The sequence below is a fragment of the Scyliorhinus canicula genome, chromosome 2 (assembly GCF_902713615.1).
Source record: "Scyliorhinus canicula chromosome 2, sScyCan1.1, whole genome shotgun sequence".
Taxonomy (NCBI): Eukaryota; Metazoa; Chordata; class Chondrichthyes; order Carcharhiniformes; family Scyliorhinidae; genus Scyliorhinus; species Scyliorhinus canicula.
This window is the reverse complement of record NC_052147.1, coordinates 93,348,481-93,371,050: the sequence shown is the minus strand read 5'-3', so window position 1 is coordinate 93,371,050 and position 22,570 is coordinate 93,348,481. Positions and strand designations below refer to the sequence as shown.

The 22,570-nt window shown below is 46.7% G+C and overlaps 1 protein-coding gene across 2 annotated transcripts; it reads left to right on the top strand.

The window, feature by feature from the left end:
• Positions 1–836: 836 nt before the first annotated feature.
• On the top strand, positions 837–22,177 carry LOC119956216 (EEF1A lysine methyltransferase 3-like). 2 transcript variants are annotated; one of them, XM_038783229.1, is made up of 4 exons: positions 837–949; positions 10,522–10,756; positions 17,751–17,862; positions 20,933–22,177. In XM_038783229.1, exons 2-4 carry the CDS (start codon positions 10,631–10,633, stop codon positions 21,310–21,312), a joined length of 618 nt encoding a protein of 205 aa, XP_038639157.1. In that variant the 5' UTR covers positions 837–949; positions 10,522–10,630; the 3' UTR covers positions 21,313–22,177. The 2 variants fall into 2 exon arrangements, with proteins under 2 accessions (XP_038639157.1, XP_038639168.1); XM_038783240.1 differs by lacking the exon at positions 837–949 and adding an exon at positions 3,809–3,867.
• Positions 22,178–22,570: the final 393 nt, after the last annotated feature.

Genomic DNA, 22,570 nt, shown 5'->3' with positions numbered 1-22,570 from the left:
ATTTTAAGGACAAAATGTTGGTCAGGTCATATGTGCTATTTGCTACACAATATTTACAGTTAGATGTGAGTTGGAAATCACAGCTATATATTTTCATACAATTAAGGAGCAATTCAGCATGGCCAATCCCCCAACCCTACACATCTTTGGGCTGTGGGGATAAGACCCATGCAGACACGGGGAGAATCCCCGTACCAGTCTCCCCGAACAGGGGCCGGAATGTGGCGACTAGGGGCTTTTCACAGTAACTTCATTTGAAGCCTACTTGTGACAATAAGCCATTTTTCATTTCATTTTATTTCATTTTTATTTTCATTTCATTTTTCATTTCATTTCATTTCAATCTGCGAACTGCACAGAGTGTCCGGGGGCGTGATCTAATCGGGGTCCTCGGCACCGTGAGGTTGCAGTGCTAACCAATGCGAACCTTGCCGCCCCCAAAATAGCTTACATTAATTCCCAAGGTGCATGGACCACTTACAGGATACGAGGTACACGACTGTGCCTGAAACTTCAAGTATTGCAATTAAAATATGTTGGCGTTATTACAGACTGACGAAAATCAGATAGAATCCCCCATTATGACCAGGGGAACTTGAGATATTTCTCAAACGGCGGAAAACAAATTAGGGGGCGAAGAGAGACTTGACCGGACTGCCTCATTTCTAGGGATTGAGTTGAGAAAATTAATTTGACCCCATCACCACGCCCCTCCCCAAAACATTTACTGTCCTGCCAGCAATTTCAGTTCACGTTTATTTTCTCTCATTGGTCGCCAGTTGCCCTCTTGCGATACCAAGCTGGTCGCCTCTGGTTCTGGCGAGATTATGACGGGTTAAAATAAGGACAAAAGTTTACTTTTACGGAGCATTTCTGCTCAGCGTGTGAGGTGCGCGAGTGGAAGCAGAAAGTGTTAGGGATCACTGAGGGAACAGCGAGACATCTTGAAGTGAGTTCTATGTCTTCCTTATGAATGATTAATTTGGAATGATCCGCTTTTTCGCTATTCTCCATTGCGATTCTCTCCCCACCGGGTACTCATTCGGCGTCGCTTTTGTGCAATGATTGCTGTGTGAGGGGGGATCTGGATTCCCGCGAGTCCGCAGAACCTCGGTAGAATAACCCATTCCCAATTAAAATGATTTGTAGCACAGCAGCAGAATTATTTTTATTTGCAGTGTAAAAACATTGGAAGAAATAAAATGTTGTTTATTGTTAATGTTATACTAAGCATTTAAATATTACTAAATAAATTAGTGCACAATTGTTATTCGCATCTTTAACATATGTTATGAGTGTAAAAAATAGAAAATAATTATTCTTTTTAGAATTGTCATTATTGTCTTCATTGAGAATCGCCTCCCATCAAACAATATGCACATCATTCATTGCTGGTGTATGAACGATCAAATCTGATTCAGATTGGGGTATGCAAAATGACGCAGAAGACTGAATTCTCTTTTTATCCATCGATTGTAAAGTAAAAGGGCAACTTGTAAGATTGTATCTAAGGCCTAACTTCCCCCGTATTGGACTCGAGATCGTGGTTCATTCCTTCATTATTCCCCTTTTAATGTAATTTATTGTTGCATTTCCTCACCGATATCTGGCGTAATTGCAACTTAATATAATAATAACCTTTATTACATGTAGGCTTACATTAACACTGCAATGACGTTACTGTGAAAAGCCCCCAGTCGCCACATTCCGGCGCCTGTTCGGGTACACTGAGGGAGAATTCAGAATGTCCAAATGACTTAACAGCACGTCGTTTGGGACTTGTGGGAGGAAACCGGAGCACCCGGAGGATCACACGCAGACACGGGGAGAATGTGCAGACTCCACACAGACAGTGACCCAAGCCGGGAATCGAATCTGAGATCCTGGCCCTGTACCCTGACCCTGGCACAATGCTGCCATGCTGCCCACTTGATTCCTGGGCAATATTTTTGCAAGGGTATTGGCTATGGCCATAATTTCTCGGTTATGGAAACTGCCATTAAGTAGGTGGGATTCACATTGTCCGATATTCCAGCCCTTGAACCTGCTGTCCGCAAAACCAGAAGATTTTGCCATTCCCTTTTCAAAAACATATTGAATCAAATCCACACTCAAGCGACGGACCATAAATAAAGCTGCTACAGAGACTGCTGCCTTCATTTCATTTTACAAATGTTCATATTTAAGCTGGATTTCCTGGGCCTTGGGAAACGTTGGAGCAGATAAAAGATGAGGTGAGGCGAAAAAATGAGGTGAGGTGAATTCTTAAGAGACTTAAGGGGTACGTGATCAATCTGTGATTGGTCTATTTTGGCATGATCAGCTACCAATTGGTTTCTTCACGGTGATAGTCATCTCTTGATGTAATTTCCCGTTGTCCCCTGACTGGCCCTCTCCTGTGTCAATTACTTGTGAGACCATCCCTCCGATTAAAGTTTGTTTCTATAACTTCTTTCAAAGACAAAAGCATGTATTGATATCTCCCTTACCACACGGGCAGCACGGTAGCATTGTGGATAGCACAATCGCTTCACAGCTCCAGGGTCCCAGGTTCAATTCTGGCTTGGGTCACTGTCTGTGTGGAGTCTGCACATCCTCCCCGTGTGTGCGTGGGTTTCCTCCGGGTGCTCTGGTTTCCTCCCACAATCCAAAGATGTGCAAGTTAGGTGGATTGGACATGATAAATTGCCCTTAGTGTCCAAAATTGCCCTTAGTGTTGGGTGGGGTTACTGGGTTATGGGGATAGGGTGGAGGTGTTAACCTTGGGTAGGGTGCTCTTTCCAGGAGCCGGTGCAGACTCGATGGACTGAATGGCCTCCTTCTGCACTGTAAATTCTATGATCTATGATACTTGTTCAGAATGATGGAAATATGCTAACATGCTCCCATAATTTATATCTTGAACTCATCTTCTAAAATCGGTATTAATCGGGCCCCTATCAGTGACTCAATTTTTTGGACAGGTTATTTGAGGTTTGCTGTTCCCACTCTCTATTCCTCCCTGGAATAAGTTACTTCACTTTTAAAATAAAGAATAGAGTGGTAAAGTAGCTTATAAGCTTAAACCTAATAAAGACGTTTACAAGTGTATGCAGTATTATATATAGAATGTAGGCGTGAATAGGTTTCTACTTGAGATAGGACAGCATGCGATGTCTGGGAACATGACATCATTCGATATATAATTGATCTCTAGAACTTCATTAAAATAGGCGCTTATTAACGTGTTTTTGCTGAGCCAATTGCTTTGCTATAGTCTGTTTTTGTTGTATCAGTCATGCTTGGTATGTCAATTAAACTTACAGAATAGTTTTGTAAACTTACAACGTTACACAAGTTATATAAAGTCTATTAAAATACATATTAATGCTTGCAAGTGATTGGTCGGCAAAACATAACACAGCACATTCAACTAACAGATGTTAAAATGTAAAAGAACGACAGAGTTTAAACAGCTAATTACAGAACGTAATTCTAAACTTGCAGAATCAAACGTGGTTACACAGTGTGAAATAAAGTAACTTGCCTTAATCATCACAAGTGAAACTGCACTCATTTAATGTACGAGGCTGAATGTTTTAATACTTATAGGTCCGTAAATTCCTGCTTGCGGCTGAAAGCCACGGGCCACCGATTTCGAAACAGTCATTGAGGCACACTTACCTGGGCTCAGATGTGGGTCCAACCTTCCTTTCTTTTCGGCAACCTGGGGCCTCCAGCTCCCCGGTCTGCGCAGGTTCCAGCGCGGCGCAGGAGAAGTGCAGCCCCCCGCCCTTACGACGCGGTAAGGTTGGGAACGCCCATTGAGGGCAGACATTTAAACAGTATTTTGAGATTTTTAAAAACAACAGGCAATGTATTGTCAAGGTATGTAGACGTTTCTCAAACAGGGATTTTGCTCTTTCCTTTCAACTATTTGTGTTGATTATTTTAAAGTAATTTTTACGTTTTTATGATTAAAGGTTATTAGTTTTAAGTGAACATAAGTTTGGTCATTTGTTTTAAATCTGTGAAACGATTTAAATCTGCACAATATTAATATAGAATTTTACGCGGGGCATGCTTAAACATGTTTGTATGTTTTAATTTAAATTATGGTCAGAAGAATTTAAAAGCGTCCAGAGCTTTTTTTGCTGTCACTGTCCTTGTGATGTCTGATTTTTAAAAATAATATTTGTGGAGCAGAGGGAAGCTGTTCTGACCATAATGTTAGCACTGATACTCTTAAAGAGTACCCTATCTAGGCTCTTGCACACCTCCCCCCCCCCCCCCCCATGCCCCATTACCCCATTTAACCTGTTTCCTCCCACAGTCCAAAGAGTGCAGGTTAGGTGGATTGGCCATGCTAAGTTGCCCCTTAAATTCCAGGGCTGCACAGGCTTGGTTTCAGGCATCGGGCGAGGAAGTAGACACAGGCCGGGTACTCATTCAAAGGGTCAATGTAGACTTGATGGGCTGAATGGCCTCTTTCTGCGCTGTAGGAATTCTATGGTTCTATTCCATGGTGCTAGGAAACCCATGCAGACACCAAGAGAATATACAAGCACCAGTCACCGAAGGTCTGAATTGAACCCGGATCTGTGCCGTAGTGAGGCAGCAGTGCGAACTACTGTGCCACCATGTTACCTGTGTTAAATATGTTTGCACCTTGTTTACTTCAATTATCTTATTCATTTATAATTATCTCAATTAAATGTTGCGTTCTGATGTTTCAGTAAGACATTTGCAGAAGCTTGTAAATTTCAATGGAAACATTTATTAACAAAAATAATTTTATAAATATAAAACTTTGAAACCAGTTAGCATTTCACTTAACATTTAAAATTTTCAGCTGAACAATGACATAAACCTACCTCAACCTTTCTTGCAATGAAATGTATTTTTCTCACTTAAACACAAAGATCAATAAAATATATGTTTCTACATTTTTCTAAAGGGAGGGGGAGGGAAGAGCAGTCAAGGGGGGAGAATGGGGAAGGGAGGGGTTTGATCTATCAATTGTTCATTTTGTAAGCTTAATGTCCGAAAACAGCAACTGCCAGACGTTCTCGACTGGCCCTTGCACCACCTGAAGGCTGGGCTTGCACATCTGCACCAGGAGGTATGCATGCAACAGGCGCCATATCACCTTCCTCCAGCTTGTCCATTTCTGGTGGCATGACAGCTTCCGTATGAATGCTCTCTCCATTCTCAATGGCAAAGTTGTGCAATGCACAACACACCATAACAATCTTGGAGACTATCTCTGGTGCATATAGTAACTTGCCCCTCACCTGTCCCGACAGCAAAAGCGTGATTTCAAAACACCACTACCTCTCCACTACCTGACGTGTTGCTGGATGTTCACAGTTGTATAGTTCCTGTGCTTCATTGTTGCACCCCCGGAATGGTGTCATAAGTCATATTTTCAATAGGTATCCCTAATCACCCAGTAACCATCATTCAATTCCTGGTGGTGTTGTAATGGACTGGTGTAACAGTGAGCTTGGTGTAACATTAACAGGGCATCATGGTAGCACAGTTGCTTCACAGTTCCAGGGTCCTAGGTTTGATTCCCAGCCGGGGTCACTGTCCGCTGCAGTTCTTCCCGTGTCTGCGTGGGTTTCCTCCAGGTGCTCCGGTTTCCTCCCACAGTCCAAAGATGTGCATATTAGGTGGATTGGCTATGTTAAATTGCCCTTAGTGTCCAAAAAAGGTTAGATGGGGTAATGGGGACAGGATGGAGTTATGGGGATAGGGTGGAGGTATGGGATTAGGTGGGGTGCTCTTTCTAAGGGCAGGTGCAGTCTCGGTGGACTGAATGGCCTCCTTTTGCACTGTAAATTCTATGATCTATGATCTATTCTATGATCTTTGATCTTTCGATGACAAATGAGTCATGAACACTTCCCCGGTTGTTTGCTTTTACAGTGAGGATCCCCATTTGTGCATCACACACTATCATCACATTTTAAAAATGTAACCCCTGCCTTTTGATGAATGAACAGTGTAAATTCTTGGTGCCTTGAATGCAGTATGTGTTCGATCAATAGACGTTTCCTCTTGGGAAACCACCAATCCTGTAGAATGCGATGAACCTTTCCGTCATCTTCACAGGTCATCTGTCAAAGATTTTTAAAATAAATTTAGAGTACCTAATTCTTTTTTTCCAATAAATGGGCAATTTAGCGGGGCCAATTCACCTACCCTGGACTTCTTTGGGCCTGGGAGAAGGTGCAAATTCCACATGGACAGTGACCTGGGACTGGGATCGAACCCAGGTACTCGGCACCATGAGGCAGTAGTGCTAACCACTGCACCACCATGCTGTCCTGATTTGGCAAAGATAATAAGCTCCAAACCCTTACGAAAAATTGCATGCATTACTTGGTGAATGCAGGTTCTTGCAGCATTCCACGAAATATTACAAATGTCGCTAATGCCATGTTGGAAAGACACAGACCCAAAAAGAAATTCAGCGCTGTTATCAATTTCATTTCCTGTTAAGGCAGTGTGGCAGTCAGACTTCTGCTTCAGGTCTTCCTTCAACATCTCACAAAGGTATCCCATTGCTTCCTTGTCAAAGCTCACTCTTCTGGCACACATCAGCTCTGACATAATTTCATATGATATCCTTTGTCTGTAAACTCTTAGGGGTGGTCAATTGGGTCACTGCCTCGCGAGGTGGAGAAGATGCCTTACTCTTCTCTCACGGTCCCTCTGCAGATGGCGGTGCCTCAAAAGAAATTCAAGGACTTTATGAAACAAAGCTATGAGTGTGATGCCCCAGCGAAGAAGAAGCATGACTATAGATTTTGAAGCTGCACTGGATTCTGCAATACCTGTCAGACGGATAGTGCACATTAGCCTACAGGAGGCTTACATCCGTCAACTAAGGCATTGTTAATGTTAAAGCTAATCACTGAGGCTTGTAAGGATGTACATTTCATCACGGAGACTCTTAAACAACACCGCATAAAATGCATTGCAATATCCAAATGTACTTTAGCTCTGACTGTGTCTGTGCGGAGTCTGCACGTCCTCCCCATGTGTGCGTGGGTTTCCTCCGGGTGCTCCGGTTTCCTCCCACAGTCCAAAGATGTGTGGGTTAGGTGGATTGGCCATGATAAATTGCCCGTAGTGTCCTAAAATGTAAGGTTAAGGGGGGGGGGGGTTGTTGGGTTACGGGTCTAGGGTGGATACGTGGGTTTGAGTAGGGTGATCATTGCTCGGCACAACATCGAGGGCCGAAGGGCCTGTTCTGTGCTGTACTGTTCTATAAGCTGAGAGACCAGGCGTGCTCACAGGAGTCAATTGGCAAGGTACAGTGAAAAGTATTTTTCTGTGAGCAGCTCAACAGATCATTAAGTACATGAAAAGAAAAGAAATATATAATAGGGCAACACAAGGTACTCAATGTAACTACATAAAGACCAGCATCGGGTGAAGGATACAGGGGTAATGTTAATGAGGTCAGTCCATAAGAGGGTCGTTTAGGAGTCTGGTAACAGCAGGGAAGAAGCTGTTTTTGAGTTTGTTCATATGTGTTCTCAGACTTTTGTATCTTCTGCCCGATGGCAGAAGTTGGAAGAGTGAAAAAGCCGAGGGGTCTTTGATTAGGCTGCCCGCTTTCCCCAGGCAGCAGGAGGTGTAAATGGAGTCAATAGATGGGAGGCAGGAGCAGTTGCCATACCAGGCTATGATGCAGCCAGATAGGATGCTTTCTGTGGTGCATCTGTAAAAGTTGGTAAGGGTTAATGTGGACATGCCGAATTTCTTTAGATTCCTGAGGAAGTATATGTGCTGTTGTGCTTTCTTGGTGGTTGCATCAACATGGGTGGACCAGGACAGATTTTTGGAGATGTGCACCCCTAGGAATTTGAAACTGCTAAACATCTCCACCTCGACCCCGTTGATGCTGACAGGGGTGTGTACAGTATTTTGCTTCCTAAAGTCAATGATCAGCTCTTTATTTTTGCTGGCATTGAGGGGTAGATTGTTGTCACTGCACAACTCCACTAGGTTCTCTCTTGTATTCTGAATTGTAATTATTCGAGATCCGGCCCACTGTGGTCGTATCGTCAGCAAGTTTGTAGCTGGAGTAGGAACAAATTTTGCCACGCAGTCATGTACATGGAGCATAGTAGAGGAATACGTATGCAGCCTTGCGGGGCCCCAGTATTGAGGACTATTGTGGAGGAGGTGTTTTTGTTTATTCTTACTGATTGTGGTCTGTGGGTCAGAAAGTCGAGGATCCAGTTGCAGAGTAAGGAGCCAACTCCTAGCTTTTGGAGCTTTGATATGAGTTGGCTGGGATTATGGTGTTGAAGGAGGAGCTGTAGTCAATAAATAGGAGCCGGATGTAGGAGTCCTTGTTCTCTAAATGCTATAGGCTGAGTGGGCCAGGTAGATGGCATCTATTGTGGACCGGTTGAGGCAGTATTCAAATTGAAGTGGATCAAAGCATTCTGGGAGCATTGAGGTGATGCCCTTCATGCCCAACCTCTCATTACGACTGAATTCAGGGCCACCAGACAGGAGTCATTGAGGCACGTTGCCTGGTTCTTCCTTGGCACCAGTGTGATGGTGTCATGTCCATCATGTCCATCATTGTTCCTGTAATGGAATTTACATCCTCATGTCAAGTTTTTTTTTAAATATTTCTTTGACTTCAAACTCACTTTATATATAGAAAAGTGCCCTTTCAATGGAAATAACAGCCTCATGACAAACCAAAGTTTAAAAACAAATAAAAATATATCTTCCTTTTATTTTATTTGCATTTTAAGCAAAATTATATACGCGAAACAACAGGAAGATAAAACTCTAACCTACCAAAAAAAAGTCTCCCGATGTCTCCTGCCCCGAGCCTGAAAGATTCCCATGTAAATATAAAGGTGTAAAAACTCAGTAAATCTCCGTGTCAGTGGCCCATGTTAGCAGTGCAGAGCTCAGGCAGACAAAAACAAACCGGCCGGGGGTTGAAACGCCGCACTCTTCTAGCGCGCATGCCTCAACGTCGGGGTCGTCACAAGCACCAGCGACTTAGAATCGAATCCTCCAGGAAGTTACGGGCATAGTTCTTCGTACAATAGGATTTTGAATTTAGAAAAAAAAAGTTTATCATTTTAATTGCGATGGATTTTGATCGGTCATAGCGGCAATGGTTCAAACTTGACGCCTCACATGTTCACCATAAGGCCATATATTCCTTGTCTGAGTGTGATGCTGTGGCCAAGATGAACGTCTGTCCCAGAATTTAGTATAAACCATACTGGGTTGACATATTTCGATTGTGTACAAACTAATCATTAAACATCAATTTCCCCACACAGGAAAGCTGCCAAAGAATGATACGACAGCCTGCATTAAATGTATGTGAGTCACCTGAGAAAGCCAGACTTCCTGGTTTCCCGTCCATAACTCCACAATTCCCCACCAATCCGCCAATGTGATTAATGTCTGGTTGCTGATTTAGCACAGTGGGCTAAACAGCTGGCTTCAAATGCAGAATAATGCTAGCAGCGCCGGTTCAATTCCCCTGCCAGAATCCCCGAACAGGCGCCTTTCACAGTAACTTCATTGAAGCCTACTTGTGACAATAAACGATTATTATTATATTATTATCAAGCCACAAATTCCCGAGCTCCCGCACTGGTTCCCCAGGAGTCCTGACAAATGTAATAAACACATAATCCAAAACACATTAGACGTGCTATAAAGGGTGGGCTCGCCTTACCTCTTCAGCGTCACTGCCTGTTCAGTAGATTCGCTTTTCTCCCACTACTGCTGTGGCTCAAGGCGGCTCACCACTACGTTGCTAAGGGTGAATTCGGATGGGCGACAGATGCTGTCATTTCCAGTGACGTTCACATCCCATGGGTAAATAAAATCAAAGCTATGTGGAGTTTCAAACCACCCGGCCTGCCTTCGGCAATGTTTTATCAGGCGGTGCTGCCTTTCCCTTGAACCGCTGCAGTTGGAGAAGTGAGGGTGCTCCAACAATGAGCGGTTTGTTGGTCATTTCAAAGGGCGGTTCAGAGACAATCACGGTTCAGGACAACAGTGACATAAAGGCCAGGGCAGCATAGGACAGTTTATTTCCTCTCCCACCCTTATAGACATTGGTGTCGCGACGTTATCAATTTTACCGATAACAGCTTTTAATTCCCAGGTTTCACAATGAATTGAACTGAAATTGAGTGAGATGTAAAGTTGATATTAATCCCGTATCATAACAGCACAGAGTCGAAGTTTATGCTCTGGTGCTTTTCCAGTGGCAATGTGAATCAGTTATCATTGTCTGTCCGGAACTCCTTTCGTGTTTGCTGTCTCTTCCATTATTTCTATTTCAATTCCCCGACGTGTCAAGGACCAATGTCGTGTTCATGTCACATTTGGTATTTACCTGTGTATCCATTTTGACGTGAAGAGAGATCCCCTTGTGTCTGGTTTGGGTCTCACTGTGATATTCGAAGATTGAAAGAACAATTAAAAGATACGCTGCCTCCTACTTTCTTTAAATGCTGTCCTTATTTCTAGATAACAAGCTGGCAGTGGCTCTGTGAAGGCGAATCTGATAGAAATCTGCCTCTAGGACTGAAAGGCATCAGTTTGAAGATTGGCGAGCATCCTTTTGGAATCGTCGAGGATGAGCGTGGATAGTAAGCTCCCCACGCATTTTGAGGAAAAGAACTATCAATTTTATGGACACAATATAAAGATCACGATGTTTAAAGGAGCTTCTCTGGGCGTCTCTTCTTTTGTCTGGGCACCTGTAAGTCCAGCGGCCTGTTACAAATGTTTTGTTTGAATTTCCTGGCTTATTGCAATATCTCTACGACCTCGGTTTAGAAGCTGATTTCGGTGGGTGTATCTCCACAGGCAGATAGTGCGAGCTCCTTAATGGAGACTGATGTTCCCCCATTTGGATCAGCACGGTAAGAAGTCTTACAACACCAGGTTAAAGTCCAACAGGTTTGTTTCAAACACGAGCTTTCGGAGCGCAGCTCCTTTCTCAGGTGAATGGAGGGGTATGTTCCAGAAACATTTATATAGACAAAGTCAGAGATGCTGGACAATGCTTGGTATGCGAGCATTTGCAGGTAATCAAATCATTACCGATCCAGGGAGAGGGATAATCACAGGTTAAAGAGGTGTAAATTGTCTCAAGCCAGAACAGTTGGTGGGATTTTGCAAGTCCAGGCCAGATGGTGGGGGGTGGATGTAATGCGACATGAATCCAAGATCCCTGTTGAGGCCGCACTCATGCATGCGGAACTTAGCTATAAGTTTTTGCTCGGCGATTCTGCGTTGTCGTGTGTCCTGAAGACCGTCTTGGAGAACGCTTACCCGGAGATCAGAGGCTGAATGCCCTTGACTGCGCTCCAGTACCTCTCATGGCAGTTGTGAGCTAACTTTTCCAGGTTGGGGGGGGGGGGGGGGGCTGCTACAGGAAATCTACAGTGTTAGACAGTCGGATGCACTCAGCACAGGGAGCAGAGGCTGTGTAGATGGTGACCTTCATGGCCAGGGCACCTGACTGGGTTCTGACAAGTGGTGCAGGGCGGAGGTTCAGTCGCTATCCGGTTGCAAGTGGAGGTCAAGGTTATGGATGTGTGGGATGAGCGTTAGTGCCAGGGGCATAGTGCTGCCTACTTACCTTGGCCGCACTGAAGAGGTCGTGCAGCTTCTCCATGCACTGTTGGCCAGTCCTGATGATGTTCCCCATGGCGCTCATGACCGCTCCGACCTGCAGCCAGGACCAGTGCATGGCAGAGGGAGGTATTCTCCTCTCCACCCCGAGGTACATGATGGTGTGCCTCTCCTCCACTGTGTTAAGTAGGGTCTCCAGCTCAGTGTGCCTGGAACGGGGTGCCACTCTCCTTGCGCTCTTGTTGTCTGGGGTGAGTGGGGAGTGGAGTGCATAAATGTGCTGCAGCTTGTCAGCCTCTTGCATGGCAATTCCGTCCCCAGGAAATCAGACATCTTTCTTCAATGGAATTGGTTGTGTTCTACGTGGCACCGGTGCTAGCCAATTGACGATCTGGGAATGGCACCAATTTTGCTGTCATAGAACACCACTGATTCAGTCCCAGCACCATCAATAGTTGGACTGCATGGTGGCACAGTGGTTATCACAGCTGACTCATGGCACTGAGGGTCACAGTCTGAGGGGCCAGAAGGTCAGAGGGCAGGCCGGCCCCAGTATCCCGCTGCCATCCAAATGGATCAAGGGCTTCTGGAACATCCAGTCCCAGCCACAGTGCAGATGCAGTCAGAGACCCAGTGACCACAAGAGAGGATGACGGCGGGCATCCAGCATCTGCAGGCACAGATGGAGAAGTCCATCCATGTGCAGGAGCAAGGAATGGTGCCTGTCATGCATGCCACCCAGGCCAACACCGCAGGGGTGGCATCTGCGGTGGAGTCATTGCGGGGCGATGGTTTCGGCAATGGATTAGCGTGTCCAAGGCCTGGGGCATTCTGTGAAGGTGGTGGCTGAGGCTCAGGACAGGGCTGCATTCTCACCAGGAGCCATGTGCCAGAGCCATCTGGACATAGCAGTGGCGCTCCTGAGCATGGCCCAGTCACAGCAGGCCATGGCTGAGAACGTCAGCGGCATTGCCCAGGCAGTGGCCGGCATTGCGCAGACAGTGGGCGTGGTGGCCCAGTCCCAGAGGGAGTTCGCCCAGTCACTGGCTGATGTGGCACAGTCGCACCGTGATGTGGTGCAGTCCCAGAGAGAGATGGTCGACTCCTTGTGCTCCATGGCCGCAAGTGTGCAGATCCTGGTCGAGACCAGAGCGGGCCACCAGGACTGGCAGCACCAGGTGGCGGGGGGGGGGGGGGGGGGGGTCCTCAGAGGAAGGATCCGCTCGCGTTCCCATCCCATGGAGTAGCCCAATGGCCTTCGGGCACCCCGAGAGAGGAGGAGGTGATGGGACCGTGCCTGTGACTCCTGCAGGTGAGGTGCCAGAGCCACGCAGCTCCTCGGCCCACTCCTCCTGTCCATGGGGACAGCAAGCAGAAAAGGGTGGCACCATGCCACCTGGGACACCCGAGCAGCGGCCGGACCCATTCAGGCCTAGACACCCAGAAGACGTCCTCCAACTGTGACCCAGGTCGCTGAGTAGGAATCACAGCAAGCCACCTCCACACTCTGCTGTACCATCTGGGGAACCACCTAAGTGTAGCATTAGGGCCGTTAAGACCAGAAAATTAGACACCAGTTAAGTTGGCATCGATGCAGGCCACAGTTTAGTTCTATGGGCTTGGGCACAAACCTGAATATATTTGTTCACAATGTGTGCTCTGTCTGATTGGTGTGAGAGGTGGGCTAGTCTGGGCTGGCTGGGAAGGGGGGCAGTGGGAAATGGGTCAACATTTGGGGGAGGGAATGGGGGAATAGTCAAGACCCTGTGGGTGGCCTGTGCTCCACGCCTTGCTTCCTCCTCCAATCGTCCCCACCACTGCTACCCCAGGGATTTGATGGCACTGTGTGATGAAATGTCGAGCTCACATGCAGGTGGATGGGAGGAAGTGCTACTCTGGGCATGAGTCAGACATTGTCTAACAATGCAGAGCACCAGAGCTCATCACAGAGCTGGCTGTAATCATCCTCCATCCCATGGACTAGGCTTGCTGTTACTGCCAACCCACGACCCCCACCCCGTAGTGCAGCATGGAGGGTTGCACTTGGGGGGTGGGGGTGGCCGGGATGGGAAGTGAGGGGGTTGGGATGCAGTGATCATCCCCATTGGCTGTACCCCCTCTACCCCCCTCCTAGTCAGTGAACCGGATGGCGATCAGACCAGCCCATGCACATTGGCCTGGCGCACATGTTGCGCGGCCTCACATGCCTGCCTGGGCTCCATGTCCTGTCCACCCTCAAACTCTGTTACATCCTCCTCATCGAACGAAGCGTGGCATTCCTACTCCTCCAGACATCGCCCCTCTGCTGCCTGATGGTGTGGAGGACGTAACAGGCTGCCACAATGCGATCAATCCTCTCAGCATCATATCGGAGGGCCCCTCGAGAGCTGTCCAGGCACCTAAACCGCATCTTCAGGAGACCAAAGCACTGCTCGATCACAACCCTGGTCGCTGCATGGGGTCTTTGTAGCCGGTCTCTGTGTCAGTCTGTGGCCTCCAGACAGGTGTCATTAGCCATGACAGCATTGCATAGCCCCTGTCATCGAGGAGTCAACCCCTCAGCTGGGTGGCTCAGGGATCGTTGAGTGTGCCAGGATGATGGTGTCGTGCACACTGCCCAGGTATCAGGCACAGATGTGTATGATGCACAGCTGATGGTCACACACCAGCTACACATTCATCGAGTCGAACCCCTTTTGGCTTGTGCAGAACGACCTGTTATCTGCAGGTACCTATAGGGGGATGGGCATCCTGTCGACCACCCCGGGACCTGGGAAATCCCAGTAATGGTGGCGAACCCCACGGCCCAGGCACCCTGGTGGGCTCTGCATATAGGGCCTCTGTGATGGCACGGATGCACCTGTGCACCGAGATGTATGAGGCCCCAGATGGGTCCCCATTCGGTGCCTGGAAAGACTCCATGGCATAACCGTTAAGGGCAACTGTCACCTGGAAAGCTAACAGGAGTGGCTGTCCTCCTGTCGGTGGCAGGTGTGCCATCATCCGGCAGATATGTCGCACTGTTTTTCTGCTCAGCCAGGGGGTGGTTTAGCACACTGGGCTAAATCGCTGGCTTTTAAACCAGACCAAGGCAGGCCAGCAGCACGGTTCAATTCCCGTACCAGCCTCCCCAAACAGGCGCCGGAACGTGGCGACTAGGGGCTTTTCACAGTAACTTCATTGAAGCCTACTTGTGACAATAAGTGATTTTCATTTAATTTCATTTCATTTCTTCAACGGCATGCAGTACGGCAGGTCCTCGAATAACAGGCACTGTCAGTACAGGCGAGGCTTCATGCAGTACCTTCTTCTTGGCACCTCCTCCTCCTCGGTCTGCTGAGCTGCCATTTCTCTACCTGGGTGGCTGCTACTGGTCGCTCTACAGCATGCTCCGCTGGTGCACACTCAGCTGCTGCAGGTTTCTCCTCGTCCTCGAGAAGCGCCCTCTCATACAGTTGCAGCAAGGAGCAGGAAGGCCACGATTGCTGGTTAAATTCCAATATCCATAGTCTACTGGGAGTGAAAGCCCGACATGTAAGCATGGTGCATAACCCCATACTCAACCGGGTCCAACAGGCTACATGGTGCCCCAGTTGGCACTGTGGACTCTGCCCGCATATCCCACCCCTAGCCACACTCCCCATCAGTGGCCAGCACCGTGAGTGCCTCAGGTCCTGGCGCCTGTCCCTGATGCCGGGGCTGGCACTGCCCTCGCCAGGGGTATGCACTGTGGCCTTTGTTGGGGTTACTGTGGGTGTTGCCATTGGTGGGACACTGGTGGGTGACTGTCGGGATAGTGGTGGGTGCGGGTGGGAGAGGGTGGGATGCGGGGCTAGAGGGGAGTGGAGCATGCTGTCATTGTGTCAACCTGTCACTCTGCAGAACCAGGGCCAAATTGGGTGGTCAGTGGGTGCACAGCAAGATGGCCACTATAATGGTGGTCCGTGAATGTGCAATGCCCCAGTCCCGTGGGGGGTCAGTCCTGCTGCTCGGCCTGTTCCCCCATACAACTTCCTTTCCCAAGGCCCTGGGAGGGCTCCCCCAGACCCCAGCCAGCCGGCCATTGTCGGGTTCGGCAGGCCACAGTGGCTCCTCTCTCTCCCTCAAAAGCTATGCTGCCAGTTTCAGGGGGTTGGATTTTCCATTTTTGGGAGTATGTCCCCACATCATCGTGCAAACTGTGGTCTTTTACGCCAGGAAATCTGACATCAAAAGACCACAGGTTCACCGTCTTGCAGGGGTTAGCAGGCAGCTGTCATGGCACTCACAGCTCTAACTGCTGATGCGCCCCCCCCCCCCCCCCCCCCACCCACACTTCCAGGTCAGAGGGCACGCCGTGCTACATGGCGGATTCAGCCTGCTGTACTGGACCGCCGAAATAGTGCCCCACATCGGCCGCTCGCCCGCCCGGACCACACACAATCATAGCCCCCAGTCCCAAATGAACCCCTGCCCTCCGATTGGCTCTCCCCAGACTGTACCTGCCCTGTACTGAGTCCACAGCCGCCACGAAAGCCAGGACCATATTTGAGTGACGCCGTTGGGAATTTGGCTGGTCAGGGATGGAGAATCGTGGGGCGGGCCTCAGGCAATGGCCTGAGGTGGTGGATAATCAGAGCGGCGTACTCCACGAGTGCGCCAAATTATTTTGGGGGGGCGGAGAATTGCAAAACCGGCACCGGTCCCAATTTCACGCGCCGAAACGAATTCTCCGCCCCGTCACTGAATGCGATTTTGGCATCGGGGTGTGGAGAATCCAGCCCAGGATTTTTAAAAATACAAGTGAGATGCGCCATCGGGAACTCGGCCCATCAAAGGAGCAGAATCACTGAGGCCCCGGAGAAAACCCGGTTAGGCCCACTAATGAAATGCAAACGGTGTTTACTGTACGTGCATTCATGCTATTGAGGTGATGGAGAATTGCTATTTGGCATCAAAATGCCTCCCATCGTGAATTTGTGCTGGAACCTATTCTCCGCCCAATTGTGTTTCATGATTCTGGCATCAACAAACGGAGAATCCCGCCCCATAATTGCTGGACTGGGGCTGCGGCAGGTGATGAAGGAAACAACAGGAGGGGAAAACATACTTGACCTCATCCTTTCCTGCCTGATTGCTAGAGATGTATCTGTCCATGCCAATATCAGCAGAGGCGACCACCGCACATTCCTTGTGGAGACAAAGTCTTATCTTCACATTGAAGGCACCTTTCATCTTGTTATGTGGCCCTCCCACCGTGCTCAATAGGATAGATTTCGAACAGATCTAACAGCAAATTGCGCCCTGACAACATTCCAGCAATTGAACTGAAGACTCCAGAACTTGCCCTTAGCCAAACTGTTCCAGAGCAGCTGGAATGCGAGCATCTTCAGCTGTTTCAGCAATTATCTCCCTTCCAATATGAGGTGAGAAGTGGAGCTGTTCGCAGGTGATTGAACAATGTTCAGTATCGTTGGCAACTCTTCAGATACTGAAACATTACATGTCCAAATGAAGCAATATCCAATACGATATCCAGGCTTGTGTGATGTGAATGTTTCTTCAGCAGAATGTGGAAACATTGGAGACGGTGCAGAAGAGGTTTCCAAGAATGGTTCCAGGGATGAGGGACACCAGTTAGGCGCATATGTTAGAGAAGCTGGCTGTTCTCCCCAGAACTAAAGCTGAAAAGAGGTTTGATAAAGGCATTCAAGATCATGAGGGGTCCAGGTCATTGGGTCAACATTGTGGAACTCCCTCCCTATCTGCACTGTGAACGGACATACACCTCAGGGACAGCAGCTGTTCAATAAAGCAGCTCACCAGCAACTCCTCAAGGAAAACGAGGGATGGACAACAAACGCTGATATAGCCAGCAATGCCCCCATCTCATAAATGATTAAAAATAATATTCGCAAATAATCCATGACCATCATAGCTTCTATTTTCAGTTTCGTGGGGAGGTGGGTATTCCCCTTAGTCCCTTCCATCCTAAAGCCAAGAGGCTGGAAAGATTCTTTCGATTGCGCTAACCTTCTTCGGTGATTTTTTAACAATTTCTCACCTTCCCTCCATTTTACCACTCTGCCCTGTAGATTTGCAAATAATTATGTTGATATGAATATGTCTTTTTGCAGGGGATGGTCCTTTGCCGGTACTTCGAGGCTGAGAAGTTTGATTTTACTGGGAAGAAGGTGATTGAGCTCGGATCTGGAACCGGAATTGTGGGGATTTTAGTGGCGCTGCTGGGTAATTTCATTCTACGGTTGACATTTCGGGTTCCATCCTTCTCGTCACTAATTCAAACAGATATCCATATAGTTAGTATAATTGGATCATAGAATGGTTTCAGCACGGCCCTTCCTGCCAGCTCGCTGAATGGGCAGCTTCACGAGTCTCACTCCCCCTCCCTTTCCCGATAGTCCTGCAATTTTGCACTCCCATTCAGATAATTATCTAACTTCCTTAAAAGAATCACAAGGGAATCTTACTCCACCAGACTTTCAGGTGAATACTGGATTCTGAACACGAGCTGAACAAAACCATGTTGTTTTTCCCATCCCGCCATCGGTTCTTTCCCAATCATCTTAAATCGGCGACCTTTAGTTCTGGACCCATCGGCCGATTAAAACAATTGATCTCCAAGAGGACATGAAAAGTGTACAAAGGGATTTAGGTAGATTAAGTGGACAAATGTTTGGCACTTAGAATATAATGTGGGACAATGTGAACATGTCCATTTTGGGACGGGGATGATAAACGCAGTATACTGTTGAAATTGCCAAGCTCTGTGGTACAAAGATGCAGGAGTGAGCTTCTACATCAATCACAACCTGTTAGTAAGCAGGCACAGCACGTGATTAGGGGGACAAATGGAATGTTTATCGCAGAATCCAGCATAGAACTGGGGTCTGTTGCTACAGCTGTCCATGGGCTTGGTGAGATCACAACTGGCGCACTGTGTGCAATTTTAGTGTCATCAATTAAGAAAGGAATAATTGCCTTCAAGAGGTTAATTCGACTCATTCTTGGGATAAAGGGGTTGTCAAGGCTGGGTTTTTAGCCATAGGAGTTCAGAAGAATGATACATTATATTCTTAAAACATGCAGGATCATGAGGACACTTGACAGGGAGGTCGCTGAGAGGACGGTTCTTTTGTGGGTGAGTCCCCAACTGGGGGAGACGATTTTAATTTAGGAGTCTCGCATTTAGGACTGAGATGAGGAAATGAGGAGATGTGGCGCAGCACGGTAGTACAGGAGCACCACGGTGCCACACGTGGCTAGTACTGTGACCACAGCGCCAGGGTCCCAGGTTCGATTTCCCACTGGGTCACTGCCTGTGCGGAGTCTGCACGTTCTCCCCGTGTCTGCATGGGTTTCCTCCGGGTGCTCCGGCTTCCTCCCACAGTCCAAAGACGTGCAGGTTAGATGGATTGGCCATTATAAATTGCCTTTACTTTCTAAAAAGGTTAGGAGGGTTTATTGGGTTGTGGGGATAGGGTGGAAGTGAGGGCTTAAGGGGTCGGTGCAGACTCGATGGGCCGAATGGCCTCCTTCTGCACTGTATGTTCTATGTATCTATGTATTTTATCTTCTATCAGCCGTTCGTTAGGCCTTTGAAATGCCTTCCTTATTGAGCAGTGGGGTGTGGGAATATATTCAGGGCTGAGTTCGATGAATTTTTGTTCGGCATGGGAATCATGTGTTACGAGCTGTGGGGAGGGGGCCACACTGGTAGGTGGAGTTGAGGCCACAATCAGGTCAGTCACCAGATTATCGAGTAGAGGAGCAGGTTGGAGGGGCCAAAAAGCCAAACCCGCTCTTAATTCTTGTTTATACTGCTGCCACTTCAAGGTGTTTACCATTATATACCATTATATAGGGGCTGGTTCAGCACAGTGGGATAAACAGCTGGCTTGGAAAGGAGAATAAGGCCAGCAGCCCGGATTCAATTCCCGTACTGGCCTCCCCAAACAGGCGCCACAATGTGGCGACTAGGGGTTTTCCACAGTAACTTCATTGAAGCCTACTTGTGACAATAACGATTTTGATTTCATTTCAAATAGAATCTAAGATCAAGACTAGGTCATTCAGCTATTTGTGTCTGCCCCTCTGTTCAGTTAGACTATGGCTGGTTTATATTATAACTTCAGTTATCCACATGGTTTCTCTTGTACTTAATAGTCTTAAAGGAGAAATTTGGCACAGAGATCGCTTTAATATTATCCGGTGAACTCTGCTCCATATGGGAGATCACAAATACCCAGGTGAATAATGGCTGCTTAGGTCAGGTGATAAAAACTACTCGGATCCACATCCAAGTGATGCTGGAGTCAATGTTTGCAGGACAGGAAATATGTATAGAAAATAAAAACTTCTCATCTTCTGGGACCTGTGTGCAACCTAGTGGACCTCCGCATCCTGCAGCAGGAATGAACTGTAATTGGTCGGAAAGAAATAAAACTTGTTTTGCCACGGCAACAAGAGCAACAACACCAAAACACGATGTTGGATTGATGGGAGAAGCATTATATGAAAGAGTAAAATTGAATTATTACATCTACCTGAATATCAGATCCAAACGGCCTTCTCCTGATAGGATGGAATGAGGGAGAAGTTGCTGATCCGCCGCTAGATGTTGATAACATCTTCACTAATAGCTGCATTGTCTCATATTCTAAAGTTGGAAAACCAATGCACAGAGAAAGTCCTTAATCAATGTCATTGCTGGCTCCAAAAAGCAATTCAACTTCAAATTGAACCCAATTCATGATCTCCACAAGAGAGACATAAATAGTTATGCACTAAACCTCCTTAAACCACTGCCTTATATTCCAAACATTGATCAGTTACTTTTCAATGACTCCCCCCCCCCCCCCCCCAGTCCGCAAAACATTCAATAGTATTTAATGCACTTTTTTAAGGATGAAAGAAACAAATGTTACTGGGAAAGCAAGAGGAGGTGCTGAATATCTTGCTATCCAGTATATTCGTTTTGCTTGACCACAATTCTTAAAATGTTTTTTAAATGCCCGTCTGCTTTTTTTAAATGCACCAGACAATTTGCTTTACTATAAATCTCCTATTTTTGGAAGAAAATTGATTTCAATCTACATAATCCTGTTCAGGTCACTTGTTTCCTAATCTATGTGCCAATCTGCTATTGTCTGGCTCACTCATACTCACTGGATAGCCCAGGTAACCGTTATTTTACAGAATTATATACATCTCTCTCCTGTGACCAGAACGGATGTTGCAACTGGCGTTGTGGGGACACAGCAGGGTAATTATGGTCTTCGTTTATTATATTTACCAGGTGGAGATGTCATCATGACGGACAGACCAAACGTTATGAAGCAGATTGAATACAACATCGTTGCTAACATCCCATCCAGCTCCAGGCATCGCGCACAAACCCGTGCCCTGGACTGGGGCATCGATCAGGATAAATTTCCAGCTGACGTTGACGTCGTTCTGGGAACGGACATCGTTTACAGCCCAACGCAATTTCCAAACCTTTTGAAAACACTGCACCATTTCTGCCAAGAGAAGACGACAATTTACCTGTGTTCTGATGTGAAATATAGAGAAGGTTCTGTTAAATTTCATGATGAGATAGTGCCAGAGCAGTTTAATAGTGAGCTCATCCATAAAATCGGGACCAACAGAATTTTTAAAGTAACCAAAAAGAACTAGTTTCTGATGCGGCACCGATCCATTTTCTGCTTATTGCAGTACAGGGGAATAGACAAGGTTTAATCACTTTTCTGCAGTCAGTTTCAAAATAAATCCTGTACTTTTCCTTTACTTCCTTCCTTTTTCAACTTTGATCCTGGAGCTCCCAAACATCGGCGATAGATACTGACACAATACTTTCTAATACTAAACATATATACTTTTCCTGAGTGGAGATCATGAATTAATCACAAAACCACGGGTTTTGTGAGTGGGAAAGCTCATAAAGAGATTGAGTCTGAAGAATTACTGTTCCAGGCATAGAATACATAATCCGCCAATACGTGCATAGTTGCAATTTTAACATTATTGAGTTACAATAAGAGTAATTAATCTGTTCACTATTACTGATGAACATGCGGTGGAATTGGTATGAAAACCATTTGCTCCCGGATTTAACAAAAGCTTAACTATTTAAAATAAAATAGAAAAACTTCTTGTTAAATACGAGAAATTCTACGGGGAGCAACTTTTATTTATTCAGTTCTGGACCATTCACTGAACAAGATTGTTTCAAAATTTATAATCGCCTTATTTCAATTGCATTCAAACTTTGAGAATGCAATTGACAGTTATCGTCCCTAATCTCCGATGGCTCCACCAACCCTCCAACTTTCTTCTTCCTTTTCACCATGAAGGCTCTAATTTCCTCCATTGCAAAATCTATTGCAAGATGCTGCAATTATCTGAAGTAGACCAGCAGCCTTTAGGTTTGAATTCCACCTCTGTGGGCTAGAACATGGAATGCCGATGTTTACCCTGAATTATAACCTGCAAGTAAAAAGTACCCGTTTACATGTATTGGAATTTGAATGTCATGATTGAATGTATAACCAAAAAGCCAATTAGATGACTGCAATAAGGCTTCCCGAATTAATATGGTCACGATGCATCTGATAAACTGAAACCCGTATAATCTTAGTCAGCAAGAGCCCGGTTCATTTTCGTCTCACTGCCTCAACCCAATTCGACTTAACATAACTGACTAAATCTACAAAGGTCGATCTTTTGCCGTTTAGGGAAGATGGAATTGGATCCGATGTTGGCCAGGTGCCTCATGACCGACTGGTACAAAAGGTGAAGTCACATGGGATCAGATACAGAAGGCAAAGGGTAGCAGTAGAAGGGTGTTCTTCTGAGTCAAAGGTTGTGACTAGTGGTGTTGCACAGGGATATATGGTTGGGCCTCTGTTGTTTGTGGTGTACATAAACGATTTGA